Source organism: Colius striatus, chromosome 6 (assembly GCF_028858725.1).
Source record: "Colius striatus isolate bColStr4 chromosome 6, bColStr4.1.hap1, whole genome shotgun sequence".
NCBI lineage: Eukaryota > Metazoa > Chordata > Aves > Coliiformes > Coliidae > Colius > Colius striatus.
In genome coordinates, this window is record NC_084764.1 from 18,109,502 (window position 1) to 18,132,727 (window position 23,226).

At 36.5% G+C, this 23,226-nt stretch overlaps 1 protein-coding gene across 6 annotated transcripts in view; it reads left to right on the forward strand.

The window, feature by feature from the left end:
• Positions 1-23,226, forward strand: part of AKAP6 (A-kinase anchoring protein 6) — a 237,037-nt gene that overhangs the window by 90,649 nt on the left and 123,162 nt on the right. For 5 of the 6 annotated variants that reach the window (XM_061997543.1, XM_061997541.1, XM_061997547.1 and 2 more), the window contains one exon: positions 444-610. In XM_061997543.1, the coding sequence (XP_061853527.1) occupies positions 444-610 (167 nt within the window). The remainder of the gene's footprint in view (positions 1-443; positions 611-23,226) is intronic. The other variant, XM_061997545.1, reaches the window with a different exon arrangement.

The following is a 23,226-nucleotide window of genomic DNA, read 5'->3' on the forward strand; positions in this document are numbered from 1 at the left end:
AAGAAGGGTAGTGCGTGGCATCATATACTTAGAAAATAGTAATATGTAAACTAGAGAAAACATTTGTAGGAGCTGGAGGTAAGAAAAAATATATTTGGAAGATTATGAAATGTTTCAAGATAAACACTAGATATTAAAGGGTGAGATTACCAGTGTTCCCTAATAAATAGAAATCATGGTTATTGTGGGATTTTCCTCTTCTTGAAATTGTCAGCTGAAACGCAGTCAAAATTTAATATGATAGCTAAAAGAAATGTTTCGACTCTATGATATTATTTTGCCATATGAACAATAGTAATGCTTGGATTTATTGCTAAGAAAATTCATTAAAATTCTTGTTGCATGTATTCTTTTAAATATCCTGTTAATTCTTCAAAAAAAGAATAATATTTAAAGATTCAGTTGAGTTTACAGCTTTTACTTTTTTCTACTTTATTTTGGAGAAGGACTGAAGGACATGCTGCAGATGATTGCAAGTCAGTGGAAGGAACTACAGAGGCAAATCAAACGGCAACACAGCTGGATTCTTAGGGCTCTGGATATCATCAAAGCAGAGATACTGGCTACTGATGTGTCTGCAGAGAATGAGGAAGGGACTGGGAGCCCTAAGGTAAGTGGCTTGAAGTTTGCCTTATTTCCTCTTATTTCCGTCTTCTTTTGAACCAGGCACCACTGAAGTTTTCTTTCCACCCTAAGGCTTTTCATTTCTACTGGGTAAACTTTCTTTTTTTAATAAACAAAATGAAATGCCTTGCTCTGAGACAATAAAAAAATCTTAGAACTTTCAAGTTTTCCAGTAAGACCTGTCTCATTGTGTGTACAGGGGCGTGAGGGGGGACATAAAACATTTAGTAAACAAAACATAAAGCATCTTTAACATGAATAATCAGAATGGTTTTAAATTGTTTTGTTGCATCTATAAATCACTATAATCAGTGCAATCACTCAGCTCTGACATCCATTAGCCGCTTGGTTACAGCAAATTAACAAAGAAGAGAGAAAGTGATTCATTATCTCATTCCTGTTAATGACTATCAGATGCATTGCTTAATTAGGGGATGGCCATTGTAGTGGGGAGAAGGTCATATGCCTTTTCACAAATCTTTTTGCTCTAAGTTCTCTGTAATAGTAAGTATGTTGAATTCAGCAAGTACTTCAACAATAAGGTATTGACACCTATCATCATTTTGTGGATATTAGTGTATTAAAGAGGACTATAGTACTTACCAGTTGCCAAACTTAGTATTTGTAAGAGCTTTTTAATACAAAATATGCTTATTCAAATTGATGCAAGCAATGTAAAGACTACACATATTAGAAACAGTGTCCTCAGCTTTTCATTACTATCAAGCGTAAGCAAAGGTGGTTGGCAGAGGGTGGAAAGTGTTGTTTTTTTTCCCATGCATGCTAAGCAGAGAATATACAGCAAAGCAATCTGAAAACTCTTAACATCTTGGCAGGCAGCAGACTAAAATTTATAGAAAAATTCAAGATTCCTGTTTCTTGACATCTTTCTTGTCTCTTGGACATCTTCCTTATGAGGAAATACTGCAGGAATTGGAGCTGTTTAGTCTGGATAAGAGGAGATTGCAGGGGTGTCTCATTAATATTTCCAAATGTCTAAATGGTAGATGTCAGGAGATTGGGACATCCTTTTTTTTTTCTATTGTATCTAGCAACAGGACAAGGGGTAATGGAAAGAAGCTGGAACACAAAAAGTTCCATTTAAACAGAAGAAAAACTATTTTACTATGAGGGGAATGAAGCCCTGGCACAGGGAGGGTGTGGAGTCTCCTTCCTTGGAGGTCTTCAAAACCTGTCTAGACACGTTCTTGTGTGACCTGATCTAGGTGGACCTACTTCTGCAGGGGAGTTGAACTACATGATCTCTAAAAGTCCCTTCCAACCTCTAACATTCTGTGAGTCTGTGATCCTATGATTCTATGAAATAACAGAGATGGTTGTCTGAGTAGATTTTTTGATTCAGATGCCAGACAATTCTTTGTGTGGATATTCCGTGCTTCCGAGAGAGTAGTTTGTAGTGTGACTCTTAACTAGGATTACATTAAATGTTTTGGTATTTTCTTACCATAATTCTGCATAGCAAAAATGATCTTAGAGATGGTGGATCCTCAGCCAAGGATAACAATGAAACAAAAATACAGGAAAATACCTTTATGCAGGAGACACACTTTGAATTGATGCCCCTCATCACTTGCATGGTGGAAAATGCTCCTGTGCCACATAGCTCTTACTTTAGAAAGTAGGTAGTGGAGCACCACTTGCTTTCATAAGTAAAGTTTACTAAGGTAAACAGACTAGCTCAAAATTAAGTTTCTACTCTGCCAATAATATGATCCTATATCTATGCACAGCTTGACTCATCTGTTGTCAAAAGTAAATAAAAATTGTAACATAAAAATGGTTCTAAAATCCAGCCTGATTTTGCTATGAAAATTATGGAGGCCATAGCTTGGAATAATGATATTCAAATATTTGCTTGAAAAGGGAGAAATGAATACACAGTTTATTTTGCAGTAAATTTTTCATATAGAGGGTAGCTCCTTTCCCTATGCTTTTTATCATAGAGATAGGAACCTTAAGCAATGCTTTTTTTTTTTTTTTGGTTAAATAAAAGCAAAAGTAGACCAAAAAATGACCAAACAAAAAGTATTTTGAGGTTATTTAATTCATTAAATCACATCCCTTTGTGATTCTTGTAAGTACAGGCAGTAGTACAGTCAAATACTCTCTACTTTTCATAATGATAGATTAACTAAAATTAAAATACAGTAGGTAATACAACCGTAGATTTCAGTTTGCATCTATTTCAAAAGCCAAAAGGAACTGGAGCAATATAATAGGAAGTCTAAAGATTGTATCTAGAGGGTATTTTTCTTTTTGCCTTTTTTGAGAAACTACAGGAACAGTGTTGGTGTTAGAAATCTATAAAGAAATAGGAAAAGGAGGAATTTCAAAGACCCTAGGAAACTTTTCCCTTAGGACTTTTTAAACCTGTTTTCATAGCACTATGGCATCTTTTCTGCAGGCAGTGGAGAGCTGAAGGGATCTATGTACATATCTTGTGTTTTTTCAACTTCTAGAGATGTCTGAGACAGTTGTTTTATAACTGATTTATTTTTGAGTCACTTCTTTTCCATGAGTAATGGTCTACTGGAAGAGTATTGCTTTCAAAAAATAGTAAAGAACGATATTGAGAAATATCATGATATAATTTCTTATCAAGTGGCTGTGTTATCTACTGAATATTGCCCTGACCTATTTAACTCATAGTCTGGTCAAGAAGTTCGTTGCTTTCTAAAGAGCTTGTAAGTTAACTAATGTCTTTGAAAAGTACACAAATCTTAATACCATTTGCCTATAGTAGACATTCTCCTTCATTTAAAATTGTATGGAATAGTATTCTTAGAGTCAGCTGTAAGTTCTACTCCCAGCATGCATTTGGACAGTTGCTGACCATAATTTTTAGATCTGGATATTGTTGTTCTGCAAGTAAATGTTTGTGTAACAGTTCAGAGCATAACATCAGAACCTAAAGGCTGGTAGGTCAATCGAATAATAGTGTACACTAGAAATTTATATGTAGTCTGTACTTCTGGGAATGTTGTTTTCGAGAATAATTATGTGAAAAACATTTCTACTTTCCCAGTTCAGCTTCAGAGAAATAAGTATGAAACTGGTTCAGGCATTGGGCCTAATGCTTAGACCATTAAAATATGACTCTTGGGAAGATCGTCTTAACTCTATAATGGACTTGTCTGTCAGTGGATTAATGATAGAAGTGGCAAAGATTTGGAGAATATGGCAAAGATTTGGAGAATATTAGAAGAAGAGGTAAAAATCTGTTGAATAAAATAAACCTAAAATCTCAAAAATAGTAGATGGCTTAGGATAACAGAGTTATGTGTGGCTAAACAAACATTTGTATAAAGGGGAAAAAAAAAAAGCCAGTGTAAATTCCTTTTGATATGTAATTAAGCATCCCACAGTACGAAGATCATCTCCCACTCAGTTGTGCACAATTTTACAGCCATTATAAACAAACAGTCGTCAGTACACAGAAAAGTGATTTTCATAAAAAAATGAAAGCTTGGTGAAGCTCTTTAATACGCACCAGGTTTGGGTTCTTGGAGCACTCCTTGACTGACAGTTTTATAGTGATACAGGTTTGAAACCTAGTAGGTGGACTAAACACTGCAGTCTAGAAAAATTACATCCTTCTCTGTCTTTTAATATGAGGATGAATTTGTGAAGTGAACAAGATAGAACAAAGGGTAGAGAATGGTAAGAATATTTTCTTTATTGCTTCAGACTTGTAACTTATTCTGGCCATCCAGTCATGATGTTATGACTACATTTAGATTAATACTTTGATACAAAAGGAATTTACAAACAAAGTGTTTTGGCATCTTTGTGAGTAGATATTTTACTTTTCGTCAGCATCTTTTATCAACTCTAGCTTTCTAATCTTCAGATTAGACATCAGGATGATACACGTACTGTAATATTAAAAACAACACACCTGTATTTTTTCTGATCCCATTATTTAAAAACAAGTCTATTGGAATAGTCTTAAATATTGTCAACAGATAACAGAGAGAATGATTTCAGAATGTAGTGCTTTTACTTAAAGAATAACTTTGAAAACTGAGTTTCTAGTGTCTAATATATGCCATTGGAATATTAGATATATTACTGTAGTGGTCATTGCTTTGAAGTTGGCAAATGTAACTGATCTTAATTTCTCCTCTTGTGTTAGTTGCTTTTAGTGACACAGTAAATACTAGAATAGCTTATGTTAGAGGGATCATTTTACCTGGGTTCTGGAGTTTCTGAAATCACAGGCAACTTTTAAACATTTACACCTCAAGCTGAATTTATTTATTTAATTTATAGTCTTTTTGTTCCGCCCGTGCAAACTCAGGATCAGATGCATGCATTTAATTCTATGTCTCATCTTAATATTGTGGAATAAGATGTCAAGTAGATGTGCTTTAGCAGAAGTATTTTTTTTCTTTAACAAATCCATAATGAACCACATTCCCATGTAGACATTAGAGAGTTTTATGCCATGAATACAATACCTTATAGATCAGACATTAAACTAAATTTCTGACCACCTATATCCAGACTTACTTCCAGTGTCATTAATTACAATCTGCCACCTTAATTTTTTTGCAATTTTGGCTGGATGCATTAGTCTCTTCAGAACAACTGGATAGTCTCAGTCATAGATAAGTAATTGCTACTTTTCACTGGTGAATATCTTACAATACTGAACAAAGTAGTTCTGTGACAAAAAGTATCACAGCAAGCCAGTAATTCACCATTCACTGCTTCAAAAGATGGTAATAGTGGTTTCCTGTAATTAGAACAGAAGGTTCTGCTATGTTGTCATTGAGGCATAGTCTTAAGTTGTTGAATATTTAAGATGTTGTCTGTAAATAAATAGTATTATTGTGCCTAACAGCTGAACTGTTTAAAGTAATTCATATGACATTTCAATTCTGAATATTTTGTAACTTTGGAAGTCTGGACTACAGATACTGTGGTCTCACTCTTCAATACAAATGATGCTATTAATACTTCCCTTATTTGATTGCCTTTAGGTATTTTAGCATGTGTCTTTACAATATTCTTGATCTCTCAGTTTCTATGGTTGGGCTTTGAACCGTGGGTGAGTCGGTCAAATGGATAGAAAGGGTAGCAGTATTTACAAAATCCTGTAAATCAATAGATAAATGTTGAGTTTTGCAAGGAGTAAGTCTGTCTTTTAATGTTTTTACTGGAGCATGTGACAGCTGAGGTTTTTTTATATTAGTTGTCATCTAAATATAGGATTGAAAACATCTGTTAAGAATTTCCAAGCTAATCAAAACAAGCTATGTTGATGTAATGAAAAGAACCTATGAAAGAAGCAAGAAGGAGGAATATTTGCGTCTTTTACTGCAGCTAGACACTTCAAGTTCCTCAGTTTGTTATGGTTTTTATGTACTGTTAAGTATTAAGTATTTTTGATCTTGCAGACATCACCTAGAATGTGCACAGACCTAGCTATCATTATACAAAAAGTACCTTAAGGAAGGATTTTGAAGGTGAGTCCTAATTGTTGAAAAAAGAAATACAAATAACTGAAAGATATCGAAGATGTGATTATCACAATTGGACAGAAAAACTTTGTTGGATGTATGGTACCAGATAGTACTTGGATCGAACATTTAACATGAGAATTTTAGTATAGACAGAAAGAAAATATAGAATTTTAGTATTTGTAATACCTTTCTGGTACAGAGTTTTTTAATTGACAAGACAAAACACATGCCTTTCCAAGAAAGTGCCTCTTTTTATCACACTTTGAAGTGGAATTTTCTTCAGATAAGCAGAAGTTTTCAAAAAGCCACGCAAAGCAAAAATGGCCATGTAATCTTCTATGGAGAATATTTCCTTTAGGTTTATATGTGACTGCAATCTTAAATTGTTATAGTGCATATAGAATAATATTCACAGACTACTTCCTCATCATCATAAAACTGCTAAGATTGCTCTGTCTTGTATTTTTATTTATCCTAGAGTAAAGGATTTACGTAGTTGAAAAAGTTCGTGCTTTGTTAAAATGCTTTAATAGAGCAAGTGCTTTTGGGGTGAAAGATTGTAAGTTTCCAAATTCATAAAATTTGAATTTTAGGGTCATTAGACCAAGGCTTCTTTTCACCAGTATAGACACAAACAAACTGAACCTTAAAACCTTCCTTTGGTCATTTCTTTTACAAGGGCCTTCTCCCTCTTACACCCTGAGAGAAGTGAGAGTCAGAGCTATAGTTGCTTTCTGGAGGAAGAACGTTATATTCCAGCTGACTGTTCATGTGGATTTACACAGTTGAGATCTTCCAGGAAACATGGTAAATCAAATAATATCTTTGGTAGCCTCATCTTGTGCCTCTGTTAGCCTATTGTGGACTGTGCTGGCAATGGGCTTCTTGACAGGGAAAGAGGTTGTGTGGTTTTTCCTCACTGCCTTCCTCCCCACTGCCTGGAAATCAACAACTTGCATTACTGAAGCCACCTGAGATGAATCTAACTCACCTCATCTATGCGTCTTTTGAATATCTCCAGGGATGGTGACCCCACCACCTCCCTGGGCTCCTGTTTCAGTGCTTAATAACCCTCTCAGTGAAAAAAGTTCTTCCTAATGTCTAATCTAAATCTCCCTTGGTGCAACTTGAACCCATTTCCTCTTGTCCTATCATTCATTATTTGAAAGAAGAGATTGACCCCCACCTCACCACAGCTCCCTTTTAGGTAGGTGTAGAGAGTGAGCATATCTCCTCTCAGCCTCTTCTTCTCTAAGGCTAAACATCCTCAGCTCTTTCAGCTGCTCCTCATAAGACTTGTTCTCCAGACTCTTCACCAGCTTTGTTGCCCATCTCTGGACACGCTCCAGCACCTCAGTGTCCTTGTAGTGAGGGGCCCAGAACTGGACACAGTATTTGAGACGCGGCCTCACTAGTGGCAAGTACAGGGGGACAATCACTTCCCTGGCCCTGCTGGTCACACTATTTCTGCTACAAGCCAGGATGCTGTTGGCTGTCTTGGCCACCTGGACACACTGCTGGCTCATATTCAGTTGGCTGTCAATACCCCCAGGTCCTTTTCTGCTGGACAGCTTTCTAGCCACACAACCCAAGCCTGTAGCACTGTATGGGGTTGTTGTGGCCCAAGTGCAGGACCTGGTATTTGGTCTTATTGAACCTCACACGATTGTCCCTGGCCCATCAATCCAGCCTGTTCAGGTCCTTCTGAAGAGCCTTCCTGCACTCAAGCATGTCTATGCTCTCGGGAAGCTTGGTGTCATCAGCAAATTTACTGAGGGTCCACTCGATCCCTTCATCCGGAGAACTGATAAAGATAACAAAACAAGCCTCAACACTGAGTGCTGGAGAACACCACTGGGAACTGGATGCCAACTGGATTTAACTGCATTCACTATGGCTGTTTCCCGCCATCCAGCCAGTTTCCCACCCATCTCAGAGTAGGTCCAGACAAGCCATGGGAAGCCAGTTTCTCTAGGAGAATGTTGTGGGAGACTGTGTTGAAGGCCTTACTAAAGTCCAGGAAGTCCACATCCACAGCCTTTCCCTCATCTACTAAGTGAATCATCTGGTCATAGAAGGAGATCAGATTGGTCAAACAGGACCTGCCTTTCATAAAGCCATGTTGGCTGGGCTATGTTGCATGTGACACTCCTGATAATCTGTTCCAAACCCTTTCACGGCACCGAGGTCAGGCTGACAGGCCTTTAGTTCCCAGTGTCTTCCTTCTGGCTGGGACCTCCCAGATGAGCCAGGACGACTGATGCAGAGTGTCTTGACAAGCATTTCCAGCAGCTTCCTCAGCACCCTGGGATGGATCCCATCGGATCCCATCAACTTGTGTGTGTTGAAGTGGAGCGGTTAGGTCGCATACCATTTTCCTTAGTCCTTTGGACTAAGGGGGCCTCATTCTGTCCCTCATCTCAGTCTTCCAACTCAGGTGGACAGCTGCCCAGAGAAGAGTTGGTTTTACTATTGAAGACTGTGACGAAGAAGGCATTAAGTACCTCCGGCTTTTCCTCATCCTTGTTCACTAAGTTTCTCCATTCATTAAAGGGTGAAGACTCCCTAAAGTCCTCCTATAGTTGCTACTATATTTGTAGAAACTTATTATTGTCTTTTACAGTAGTGGCTAGTTTAAGTTCAAGTTGAGCCTTGGCCCTTCTAATTTTCTCCCTACGTGATCTCACAACATCATTGTAGTTCTCCTGGGCTGCCTGAGTCTTCCAAAGATCGTAAATTCCCTTTTTCTTCCTGAGCTCCAGCAGAAGCTCCCTGTTCAGCCAGGATGGTCTTCTGCCCCACCAGATCATCTTCTTGCACATGGGAATAGCTCATTCCTGTGCCTTTAAGATTTCCTTCTTGAAAAGCGTCCAGAATGTCCTGAATTCCTCTGACCTTTGGGACTACCTCACAAGGGACACCAGCAACCAACTTGCTAAACAAGACAAAGTCTATCTTTGGGAAATCTAAGATGGCAGTTCTGCTGATCCCCATCCTGACTTCTCTGAGTATTGAGAATTCAGTCATTTCATGATCATTATGCGCTAGGCAGCCTCCAACCATCACATTCCCCACCAGATGTTCTTTGTTTGCTAACACCAAGTCCAGAAAGGTGCTTTGTCTTGTTGTCTCTCTCACTAGCCATGTGAGGAAGTTATCTTGCACACACTCCAGGAATATCAGGACTGTTTTCTCTCTGCTATGTTATATTCCCAGCAGATGTCCAGTAAGTTGAAGTCCCCTGTGAGGATGAGGGTCAGAGATCCTGAGACTTTTCCCAGTCGCCTAAAGAACAGGTCACCTAGTTCCTCATTCTGTGATTCTGGTGGAGGAGTCTATAGCAGACTCCTACCATGACATCCTCGTTTTCCTTCCCCCTGATTCTTACCCATAAACACTCAACTCTATCCCCACCATGAAAACTCATCTGAAAACTATCAAGGTACTCCCTAACATACAGGGTTACCTCTCCACCTCTCCTGCCCTGCCTGTCCCTTCTGAAGAGTCTGCAGCCATCCAGTGCAGCACTCCAGTTGTCTGACTGGACACATAACTGGACTCCCACCATATTTCTGTAATAGCGATGATGTCATACTTCCCTTGGTGTACAGTGACTTTCAGCTCTTCCTGTTTGTTGCTCATGCTACGTGCATTAGTGTAGAGGCACTTCAGATGGGTTACCAATCCTACCACCTTTCGGGAGGAAGATGTCCTGCTTTCCATGTGACCATTTGCAGATTCTTCTGTGGCTGCTGACACATAAAACCTCCTTTCCCTGCTGCCGCAATGATCTCCATCTCCTGCCACCACTGAGGTGGCAGCCCCAGGGATGTTGGCATCAGACTATTGCTCAGACACCTGCCTGCTGCTCCCAGGCTTATCTCTGTCAAGCCTGGTAGAATCATAGAATCATAGAATGGTAGGGGTTGGAGGGAACCTTTAGAGATCATCTAGTCCAAAACCTCCTGCAGAAGCAGGTTCACCTAGATCAGGTTGCATAGGAACATGTTTTACACCTTTCCCCCTTCAAATCTAGTTTAAAGCCCTCCCAATGAACCCCTCTAATTCTTGTTCCAGTTGCCTTTTCCCTCTTTGTGATAGATGCACTGTGTCCCTTTGAGGTAGCCCTGGTGCCCTGTGAAGTGCCCTATGCTCAAAAACTCCAAAATTTTGCCAATGAGACCAGACTTGGAGCCAGCTATTAATCTGTTTTATCTTCCATCATCCTTACCCATAACCAAAGAGATAGAGGAGAGCACTACTTGTGCTCCTGCTTGCTTAACCAGATGTCTCAATGCCCTGAAATCTCCCTTAATAGTCCTTAGACTTCTGGTAGACACTTAATCACTACTCACTTTATCATTGCTTTTGGAAGACTTTTTCAGTTGATAGAAGAATTTAAGTGTTAACCCTCTGGGAGAGCTGTATTTTGAAAATATTTCTTTAAATAGGTCTTTTTTTCTGAATGGTTGATAATCAAAACATCATAGGTGCCCCAAAAAAAGATGTTGGGTGTATCAACAGTTTCCACATGGTAGATTCACTGATATTTTCTGGGAACTGTTTCTTCAAGTTGTTAATTATGTGCCTTTTAGTGTGTAGGAGGAACAATCTTGTGTTTTATTTAGAACTTCACGGAGAATGAAGCTAAGCAGTCAATGTTTAGAATATCATAAGAGAAGACAAATGAGTATGAGCACCTCATTTTTTTTTCTGTTGAATCTAAAAATAACCTTATCTCTGGTTTATTAAGCTCAGTACAAAGTATAAAATTTAGAGCGCCACACTTCAAAAGCTGTATTTTTGCAGCTAAATTGCTTCTACTGTTGGGCACACTATTCAATCTCGTTACAAAACATAGGTGCATTTTTAAACCAAGACATTATAGTATTTGCTGCAAAAATATCAAAAGTTATATTCTAATTAAATATATGAACAAGGACTCTGAGCTATCTGTGGTATTTATAGTATGCTTCTGTAGTTTTTACACCTTGGTTATTCTAGATACTATACATTGATTATTTTTGGCAACTGTAGGCTCTTTAACAGCCCTCATTGTTAATAGCAACAGTTGTGTTTAAACAGCAAAGAAATTACAATTTGTGTCTTTAAGAATAAGGAAGGCTATTTTCTACTAAAACATAGATCAAGTTCAGTTTGAAAGATGTTTTAAATCTAAATCACTCCACTGAGAAAAAGTGCAGACTGAGAACTCGATGAGAACAGATATTTAAACCAACGTATGCCCAAGGGGCAAATTTTATCATAATGCTATTTGAATCTTTGAACACTATTATCTGAAACTCTGGAAGTATGTTAGAGTATTGTAACTTCACATGCATAACTGGACCAATTCTGACAAGTTTTATTTAGCCAAAAATCCGAGTTGTGTTTGACCTTTCTTTGAAAATGTAAAATCATAAGTTTATTTGTGCATGTGTTCATATGAACACATGCATCTTAAGGTGACTTAAACAAAGTATTAACCACTTAAAGGCCTCTGTTTTCTATTTTGCCAATATCTATCAACTATACTTTTTTCATACAATCATATTGATGCATTTTTGTTCTGTTATTTTTAATAGAATGTATTTTCAGTGGTGAATATTGGTGGAAGACTTCCCTTATTCATGTCTTCCTGGAAACTGGATGTCTCCCACTGTAAAGCAAAAATTTCTGTGATAGTCTGTCAGAGCTATTACTTGTCTCTTTTTCTATGTGGCATCAGAATTCTATATGCCCATTCAAGGCCAAGATTTTACAGCCACAATGAGAAACAAAACTTTCTCTCTATTTATTTTTTGAGTTTGAATTCAGAAGTTGATGGAACACACTAAAATAAATTCACAAATAAGCAAATGAAAAGAAGGATTCATAGTTGACTGAAAATGTCTTGGTGGCACAAGTTTATGATTGACCTCATAGGCAGTAAACATCATTGAAGCAAATTATTCACAATTCAAATCTTTTCAGTTAACTTTCCCTTCTCATATCTTATTTCTGTTCCCTTGCCCTCCATGCCATCTGTTACTCTTCAAAATTGTCCAGGATTTCTCCAGGATCACAAGTGAAACAAAATACAGGAGTTTGTGGGTAGATTTTCCACACAGGGTACACTGCCTAATCAGTTGTAGATGGAAATGCAGTACGACTGAAAGCAATCACTCTATAGACATTGTAGATTTGCAGACAAAGTTGGTTCTAGTCAGCTCGAACAAAGTTTGAATGTGTCTTCTACTTATGCGTTGCTTACCAGTTTTTATTGTTCGGATAGTGTAGCATCAGAGCTAGAGGCTGGCCTTACAAAGTTTTATTCTACTTTCTTCACCTAGCCTATTTTGCATTCTCTAACTCTGCTGATTACAATGCAGTATCACCTCACAATTCCCATCCTGGTTACTTTTGGTAGTGCAGGCTTCAGTGGAGTAAACTCAGCTTGCCTCCTGTGCTGGGATGATATATTTTTCTTTTGTGCCAAACTGTTCCAACATGTTTTACTTTTGAAAAAATAATGTTTAAACAACTATTTTTTTCCCTTTTGATACAGTCTCCTAAATACTCTGTACTTCAAAAATGGCAGCTTAATATGGATGGCAATTGTCATTACTAAAGATTGTTGCTACTGTGAATAGCATTCTATCTTTGTCATTGTATTAAAATTATATTACTGCTCTGAAAACAGAAATTAGAGCTTTATTCAACTGAAGAGTGACTGGCATGGCACTCAGATCTTTAAAAAGAAATTTTACTTTAATTGTATTTGTGCATTAAATTGAGTGTTCATATCTACAGAATAAACTAACATCTTATAAATATTACTTTAATTATCAGTTCAGTATTTGAGTTTTTGCTGTTATGGTTGATGTCTAAGAGTGATTAAATGTGTAACAGAGAACAAAAGGAACATTGATGTGAACAAAGATACTATTAGATAAAGGTAAATTTTATCTTTTGCATGTTTTTATTCTTTTTAAAGTATTTTAATTACTTTTATATTCAGTATGGCTGGGTAGCATATCCTTTCCTTTTCAATTCAATTCCTGTTTTAGTCTTTCAGAACAACATCTTGTAGCAATGATTTAATCCGTAAAAACTTTCAGTTCTAATCTCAGCTGTATACTTAAAGTCGCTATTCTTCACTGGGGTGATCACAAAAGGCAAATCAGGTAAAACAATTTTTGAAGGAAAAATGTACTTGGACATCCTGCATTTTAAATGCGACTTGTTCTTAAATGTTGTGTGGCATGGTACACTTGACTACACTTTAAATTCAGAGTGATGTTACAGATTTTACTAGTTTTTAAAGCTAATCTATTAGAAGGCAACAGAATCTGACGATGAGCTTTGTGGGACCTGACTTCTTTATGTGCATCTTCATTTTGAAAAAAATAAGCAACTTTTTCAGTAGAAGAAATGGTGACATATAAACCCACACATTAAAAGACTACAACATGCTTATTGTAAAAGTGTATGCAGGTTTGTATGTCAGGTCCAGTAACTTCTGAAATAGACATTTTTTTGTATCTTTTTCTTCAGTATTTTGCCAAGATTAACTTTCTTATCTCAGATGCTCCTAATTTATTGATAATTTTACTTACCCAAGGTAGTGTAACTAATGTGGGAGATACATTGGGGACTGAATCACATTTATAAATTTAGACTTGTTCCTTAAATACCTGGAAGTAACTGCACAAAAATATGTGTCATAGCAGTGTACTTAGCCATGTCCCATGAGCAGCTGCAGACATTAATGACAGTTAACCTACGATGACTTTAAATCTAAAATGGGATTTCTGACCAGGAGACAGGTGGTACGCCATATTCTTTTATAATCGCCCCATAGCATGCTTTATGAACCATCCTCAGGCCAGAGAGAAAGAATAGCTCATCTGGGCATGTACACTTCATTTCTTCATTACAATTCTTCTTACAATTGTGCTACAGACAGAAGCCATGCCTTTAGCACAAAATGCCTTAATCCTTGACTTTATGAGCCCTAAGCACATCACAAGTGTGGTAGATGCTGACAGATCACATCATCTCTTATGAAATGATGAAAAAGGATGGGGAAAATTACAAAGGAAGAAGTTTAGATCTGATTAAGAGTTCAGCACCATGTGTTCTGAAATACTATGACTTAAAACTGTGATATGCAACAGAAGTCTAGGAGGGTGCATTTATGTTTTCTTACATTCGAGGAGAAGGGGACTTAAAAAAGAAGTGCCTGAGGTCAGCTTGTCTTTTCTGTCCTTGCTGTTGGTTTGCATTTTTCTTCTAGTGACTGCAAGGGTGTTAAGTACACGTATTAACTTGTTCAGGCTGCCTTTCCTATCTCAGATTTGAGATGCAAAAGTTCAAAGCATTGTAGAATAACCAAATACTACTAGAACAGCAAAATATAGAGAGGAATGCAAGGAAATATGATCAGTTTCTATTTTACAAACTGTTAGAAAGATGAAAAATTCCTTAAGGAATGGAAGTATATGCCCAGCTCTTATTTTTTAAGTATGGCAATTAATGGATTAGTTTGCAAATCTGTTATTTTTTTGTTATTAACTAGTGAAGAACAATAAGGTTTAAAAGTTACTTTTATAGGTTTCTAAACTAATATTTTTTTAAAAAAACATATATTGTTTATTTGTTGGATGGGCAATGTTATAAGGAAATAAATGTAATATATTTAAGCTCATGTTTTTGCTAGTTCATTAATTTGGGCCTTGATTCTTACTCTTTAGAAGATACTGTATGAAGCATCCATATTTATCTCAACAGACTTATTCCTGACATGTATTGCTACAAGGACTTTGTAAAGTTCCAGTAAAGTATCAGCTAAGTAAAATAAATCTAAAAGTGAACATGAAAAATGTTGGTTTCCAGTTCAGTGAGTCCTAGCAATATTATAATAAGTTTGCTTTTAATTCTTGAAAAACATACTAAAATTAACTTTTCTCCCATTTACGTAATGTGTATAACTAAACTTCCTTCCTACTATGACACAGTTTCATTTATTGTTATTTGTAAACAGCTTAGTAAAGATGCATAGTGGATTGGTCTAGAAACTCCTTGAACAGTTTCTTTTGAAATAACACTACATACGTTAAGCTCAATTACACATCCAAACAGCCACAGCACACTTTTGGTAATTTATTCATTGATTTAACATAGTACCCAGAAGAGTCATGCCTGCTGTCAATTTTGTAATATATTATGTTTTAAATATACTCATGCTCACCCATGCACACCATTAAGGTGTGCATAAACCTGTGTTTTTCTCTCTTGACAGCTATAAATGTTTGTTATTATTACACAAAACATATGTTCATGTTGTTTTTGTCTAAATTATTCTATCTGGGGCTATAAAGTTTTAATGTTATTAGTTGCCCTTAGAATTTTAATGTTTCACTGCTGTAACCTTCTTAGGATTTCTCTGCAATTAAATAGAAACTATTTCACTACAGCCTGGAAGAACAATATATTTTATACAAATAATAAAAAAAAATCCTTCTTGCTCCATTTTCTTCCGATGTAGTAAACTGTTTACTTGGCAGCGTTCTATATACAGCAGTCCTACTTGTAGTATTTTCCAGAGCAGAATGGAATATTACACTCACTTGCAATCTTCTTGTTAAGGAAAAAAAAATCTACCTTAACCCTTTTAAGACAGGAGGGATGTCACAAGCAGTTTGCTTTGAAGGCCCTCTCCCTGCTGTTCTCTGTTGTCCCCTTACTCGGTAAAGTAGCTCCATTACAGAGGAAATCTCAATCAATGTAACAGATATACTGTGAAAAAAGCTTAGGATGTTAGGAGATAGCATGGTATTAGTGTTGAAAAATAATTTGAAGAAACATCTTCTATGTTGTCTTCTAAATAGCAGCAGTGTTGGCAATAGGATAATGTATTTCTTCCACCCCTTTCATTTTCCAAGGCCTTTTTCTAAGGAAAGAACAAATGGGAATTCATCTAAGGCATTAAAGGATATTTACTGCTTTTAAATAACCAAAAGTCTCATTTAGGACATTCTTTCCCTTATACTGGATTAAGGCATTATATGGACCTTTTTTCATGTGTTTTGTGCTGAAATACAATCTCATAGATCAAGTAATGTATAACAGTGCTATGCAGACTTTAAATATCTGATTATCATTATCTTATTTCTAAGTATAGCACACGGATACTTCTACTAGATTCATCAGGTTTTTTCCATTATATGACTATAACTCCCTTCATATATGGAGGAGCAAGAGAGAGCAACAGTGATCAGAACATTCACAATAAACTGATTAGAATACACTTGCTCTTTTAAACTTATTAGGCAAGATTTCTTTTAGAGATGTTATTTCTAATGGAATTTTTGCAAGATGCTTGAGATACCTCAGCTTAAGATAGAAGGTGCTTTATGAAACTTATTTTAAGAACTTGAAACCAAAGTAACCTGTCTGACATCTTTAAAAAAAGGTATGAGGAAGAGGACAAAATTAGTGGCATTAGGAGCTACTTGTGCTTGGTATTTTTGAAGCTCAGTATATGTAAACTTCAGAATTCATTTTGAAAGAAAGATATTTTTTACATTTTACAGAGAAAGAAACTGATGCAAAGGGTTCAAGAGCCTTCCCCACAGTTATAGGGAGAGTCATCAGGCCAGGTGAAATTAGGATTCAGGAGTTTTATCTTCATATCTTGTTGAGCTCGCTCAACCAGTAATTCTCTCACTTCTACAGTAACAAAGATCTTTTAATATTAATGCTTCCAAGACTGCCAAAAAGATTTCTTTCTTTATGAAAATGAACTCTGTCCACTCAAATTTAATGTCTCCTTTGCTTTCCTTGCTCTTCTTTATTTGTTCTTTCATTCACTTTTTCTTTTAATTTCCTTTAGGAATCTTTCTGTCTTTTGTAATTCATTTTTTCCCCCCTGCTTTTGTCCATATGCTGTTAGGGAATTGTGTCTTTTTATCCCCAGGAATACTTCTTTTTTTATTCCTCATTTTGCTTAGGTATCTCAAACCTGCCCTCAGAAATGCTTTGTCTTACAGTGCTGCAGTTGCTGCTCACAAATGGTGTTGCATAGCACCCTAATTTTCAAGATTTTAAGTATATCTGACGCTTTGCCAATTACATGGTGAACTTCTGTATTGGAAAAAATAAGACCACAGCCTTCTATCCTCAGAACTGAAAAGCCGGTTATAGAACAAAATGTGTCATTTGTTGAAGAATAGAGATAACAGGGAAAAAGCAATGTGTCAAGGTACTTGGTTAAACAATAATCTCTTACAGAACACTCATTACTGCTAAATAATTGACTGTGTTAGGAAAAAGGTTTCTATGTGAAGAGAGGTTCAAGAAGGTCAGTTATCTAGTGGTAATGACCGTAGCGGTCATTAGAGGGTATTAATGCTATTAAGAACAGAACTTTAACTTTTTATTGAAGTTTTTATTTAAATTATATTAACTTTGATTCAACTTTTAATTGAGGTGCAACCATCCAAATTCTATAGTCAGGAACCAAGAAGTAATGAACATAAAATTACATGTTCTTCTGATAGGCTGATGGGTCTTTAATATATTATAATTTCAAGAGTCTCTACAGAGCAGTTATTAGTATAAAACTATTCAGAGGTATTCTATTAGAATTAGGATTGGGTGACTGATTCAGGAACAAATCCCAGCTTGACCTGTAGCAAATGCAGACAATATATTTTCTGAGTCAAAAAGAACTTCTCATAAATAAAATTGCATGTGATCTCAAAATACTTGCTAAGCTAAAGCAAAAATCCTTTGATACCTAAAATGATATGTCTTATAAACATGATGCATGGTGGCAGCAGCACTGAATTTATTCTGAATTGCATTTATCGTTTCATACTAAGTTCATTACAGATAATTTTTGTTGAAAGGAAGTAGGGACAGCATTAGTGTTCTTCCAGCCACTATAAGAATGAGAGTCAGGATATGGCCGAGGCTCCCAGGAACCTGAAATGTGAGCTACCAGGTGGAAGGACTGAGCTAATACATCAGTAGGCCTCCTGCTCCATCTTTCTGTGTTGTCTTTTTCTCTAGGTCATTTCAGGAATAGGCTACTGAGTAAGTGTAAAGTGCTGGAGGGCTAGAGAAGAGGTGCAAGGTTGTAAAATGAGCTCTCAAGGGACCAGAGAAGTGTCACATGTCATGCCACTTTCTACGCTTCTTGCAAAAGAATTTTTCAACCTTGCCTCTCTAATCTGATGACATAGTAACATACTTTAAAATAACAGCAGGAAAACCAACATGCTACCAGAACAAAATGTTAAATGCAGTTTCATTCACACAGAGGAAAGATGAGAAAAAGAATGGCTGATATGTGATAGGAGCTAATCACATTGCCTAGTGCATGTCTGGCCAGGTGTTAAGAGATTTTGGTAAGAAAGGAACAGTACACAAAGGACTGCAAGCAGAACAGAATCATCCATGCTGTCATGGCAACTTTTCAAGGTATAATTTGAGAGCCAAAAGCTATATTGTGTTTATGAAAAACTGTGACATTAAAAGAGTTCTAACAGTCTTATAAAGCCTTTTGCTGCTTTTATATTAATGCATCAAATAAAACCAATAAGGTTAACAGCTATTTATTGCATTATTATCTGACAGGTTTTGCAGCAAGGAAAACCCAGTTACCAATACTATTAGTGCCAACTGACCTTACTACAGGAAAATTATTCTGGTTTTCAAAAATCTTCTGTTTCCAGAACTTCCAGGATGATGTTCAATTTGAAGATCTGTTGTTCATTATATGTTTTTATAGTATCATTGTGTGGAGATATGCACAGTTCTATGAAAGCGTTTTCTAAAACCCTTTGAACTTTTTTCTTTTCTCATAATTACAGGCTTGGGGAATATTTGTATTAAATTGGTCTGCTGCCATTTTCTTGCTGGGAAATTTGCTATATGAACTGATAATGCCTTTTCCCCTGTGTAAAAAAAAATAGTTAACTGCTTTACATTTTTGGTAGGAAGCCAGGTTTTTGTCATTTAGACATGTCACATCGTTATGAAAACATCATGCATCATAACACAACATAACAATGTGATTTGCTGAGATGCTGACTCCTCTTGAAAAATTATAGAGTGGTGTGAGCATATTTCCATGCAACGAACTACTTGAGTGTTTTTAGAGCATTTTCCGGGGGCTGCCTGGTGCAGTGATCTAATGTACTAGCCTTGCAACTGTGAAATAGGTTCTAATAAGTGATGTGCAAGTCTTTGTAGTTTTACTTCATAGGTGCCTGACATTTTCATAAAATCATCGAACAAAGTACTAAAAGACCCTCTATGATCATCAATGTGCTATTCTGTTTCACATTGAATGGGCTTTTTCTGTCAAATTTTAAACCAAGTGTAAAACTAATAATAAATGAAAGTCAAGAGAAATAATTTCCACAGTAAACACAAACAAACAAAAGTAGTGACATCCTCTTCTACATGCCCCTTGAGATTCAAACATCCCAATATTCTGCAGTGCAGCAGAGAGTCTTCATTGTATGAACAGTCACAGGAGTACACTTCCACCTTCTCTGGTCCTTTGGTGGCTGCTTTTTACATAGCTGTTGTTTCTCACAGTAAAACCAACTCCATAATCCCTTAAACACAGTGGAAGATAAGCCTGGAAAGTGAGGCACTCTGAGAACATCTGAAGTGTCTAAATGTCATCTGTCACCCTTCCAGTCAGAACTGTACTGCTGTTAACCCACTTACTTGATGTGACATTTAAACTAGATATGTAAATATGTAGGAACAAATATTCAAGAGAGATGAAATAGTTAAGAGGTTTACAGAGGGCAGAAATCAAGTAATAAAATAAACTATTCATATAATCTTTAAACTGACGTCAAAAATTCTCTCTCTCATTCAGCCTGATCACTACTTGCCTCTTGTCAAGGAGAGAGCGCCTTGTGCATGGTCTGCATCTCCCATTCAGATCTTCTAAAGGGTCTAGGCTTTTTCTACCCTTTACTCTAAAAAACTCCTATATTTTTCTTCAGTAGAGAAGACTTCTGGCCAACCTATTAATTACAGGGAAGTTTCTTTCCTCTTGTATAGAAAAATTCCTCGATAGTACTAGGAATGATCTCCTGCACTTAATTTGCTAGTAAAAAACTATTCTTTCAGGGAGATTTACACTTTCCCCCTACATACTATGTATGTTAAAACCATACAGGATAAGACTATTGTTTTTACCATCTCTTGACTAAGCCAAATGTTAATAGCAGTTAATAGCTTTGGGGTGTTTCATCCTCAAAGTTTTCCTTTTAAGGAGAGCTTAGTAAAAGACAGATGAGTAGCTGGAGAGGGGTAGCACTGGCTAGATAAAGGCAAAAATACTTTAAAGTCCTCATCATTTGCATATTAATACATGTATTTGTCTGTGTGATGACCTTATTGAAGCCAAAGGAACTGTTAACATGAGTAGAGTTAAGCATGTTCTCAAGAGTTGCAAGAATTGAGATGTCTGTAGAAACATACCATCATAAATGATAACAAATATTGGTGGTTTTAGGAGTTTTGAGAAATGGAGGAAGACAACAATAGGAAGGGTAGGTAAGCCATGTGTGGTAGCTAAAAATTAGGAGTCAAAGTCATGTTGTAATCATTACAGTACTTTCACATTTGCCTATTGGAAGTGTGTAGGCTGAAGTAAAGAAATTGTGCAGAAGGGAGGTATCTGAAGCAGGCTGAATCTGATGAAAAATCTAAACAACCATGATAAAAAGGTAATGAACTGAAGCAATATATAGTGAAATAATGGGACAAGAAATAAGGTTACTATCTTTTCCTGGCTGCTATCTTAGCTAAGCAAGAGAGAGCATCTGAACTTGCTGAGATCGGAGCTGCTGTGCACTACCTGTCATGAATGGATATTCTTGTTTTTCAAAAGTGGTAAAAGAATGGGGAATAGGAATGACTGCACTAAATGATGCAGTTATGAATTACACTGAAGATGTATACAAAGAAGTTACACTTAGGACAGACAGCAGAGCTGAACAGTCTAGGCAGACTTAAAACTTCTTTTGCTTTGGTTCAAGCTGATAGTAAGTTCAGAGCTCCTCTGGAAAAGCTGAGCTATTCTCAGGAAGTTTTCTCACAGGAGGGGAATGGATAGAGGCTGTACATACAGTTTGGAATGAGTATTACGCCCATGCAGTGGTAGTACTAGAGCACATGGTGTGTTTCCTGTTTCTGAAGAACTGCAGTCTTTTGAAGTGTGCAATGCAGAAAAAAACCCCACAAAACCCAAATCAAAACAACAGACAGATTTTCACGCTGTCCATTTTATTTTAAGAATTTTGTACAAGATCAATGCAAGATCAACATAACTAGAGTTCCTCCCTTACACGAGTACTAATAATATTAGCCCCAAAAGAATGGGAGAAAAAAAAAACCCCTTTAAAAATCATTGACTATATGAATAAACATGAATCATCTTTTGACAACTCGTGAATTGCACTGTTAGGCTCACGTGAGTCAAATGACCACATGTATTGATTTTTAACTGTAATTGAAATAGCTTAGTGTTGCACGCTATCTGGTTCCAATTTGTGACTTTGATTTGTAGGGATTGTGAACTAATCTTGCCATCACATGTTACATTTGTAAACCAAAGTTTTAAATTGTGATGATCAGACATATGTAGAAAATTACAGCTGCACTGCAGGCTTGCACCTGTGCCTGGATTTCATCTTTTCTAGTCTCTACTCAGGGCGCATGTATAAGCTATGAGAAAATTTATCATGTGGGAACCCTGTATTAGTAATGTGCGTACCAGAAACAAATGAATAGGAAGTAAGATGTTCTGTTTTATAGTTAGGGAGTCAGAGGCAAAGAGATGGAAGCATTATTATTAAGTTCACATAGCAACTCAGAAACAAGGCAAAATCAGAACCCATATGTCCTTACTCTCAGTTCCTCTCTGTGAGGACTCTAAGTCCTGTTCTATTTTCTAGTCCACTGGTTGCTACTTAAAGATATCAGAATGTAATGCAATAATATCCTCACTTTGTAAAGGCAAGGAGTGGTGGAAGATATCCCACAGAGTGTGATCAGCAGTGATACTATTTCCTTTGCATCTAAAAGCTTCTCTGCATGGTGAGCACCTAGGAAATCATACTAAATCAATGCAGTTACTGTGCAGAAGTTAGCATTAAACTCCCATATGGATATTCTTACTCTGAAGTAAAGTCACTGTAGCTTGCTTTAGCTCCTTTGAGAAGGATTAAGCTGCAGCAAATTAGGGCCACTTTAGTCCAGAATGGCAGTCCACATGGGAGATTAATGTACTTTAACTTATACACATTAGTTTGGAAGCATTACTTCATTAGTCTTAGAAGTCTTGTCCCCATGCTAACAAGTGCTCAGACAGCTTCCAGAGATGTTGATTCCCAAAGTTAGTTCTAGAAAAAGAAAAAGAACTAGTTAATTCTTTTTGCATCTCTCCTGATATGACATTTTCTGAATTAACATATTGTTAAATATTTAAAGTTCAGTATTTAAAAACATACTTTCTAAATATGTGCAGTTCTGTTCCTTTAGAATGGAATGGTAGGGGTTGGAAGGGACCTTTAGCGATCATCTAGTCCAAGCCCCCTGCAGAAGCAGGTTCACCTAGATCAGGTTGCATAGAAGCATGTCCAGGCAGGACTTGAAGATGTCCATGGAAGGAGACTTGAAAACACTATCTCAAATAGATGCTATATGTTGACATCATTAAGGTGTCAAAAAAGAACTCACTCCAATTTAGTAAATTGCAGTCATCTTTAAAAGGGGAAATGTCACATAAAAATAAACAAGGTTAAGTATATGTTTTCCACACTATGCTATGATTTCAGATAAGTATAAAAGCTATTACAATTGTATTTGCAAAGTAAGGCTGTATCAATGAAAAGCAAAGCGGTACATGGAAATATCCATGAAATTTGATAGTTTCTCCTGGCAATGCAGTTGAATTTCATTAAAATATTTACTTTCAAGATCATATTTATTAACTTCTGAAACAGACTTTTTAAAAGATACTGCACAAGACATATCTTGCATTTTGAACCAGAAAACTAGTATTGCAAATAAGGAATGAGTACTAGTATGTAGT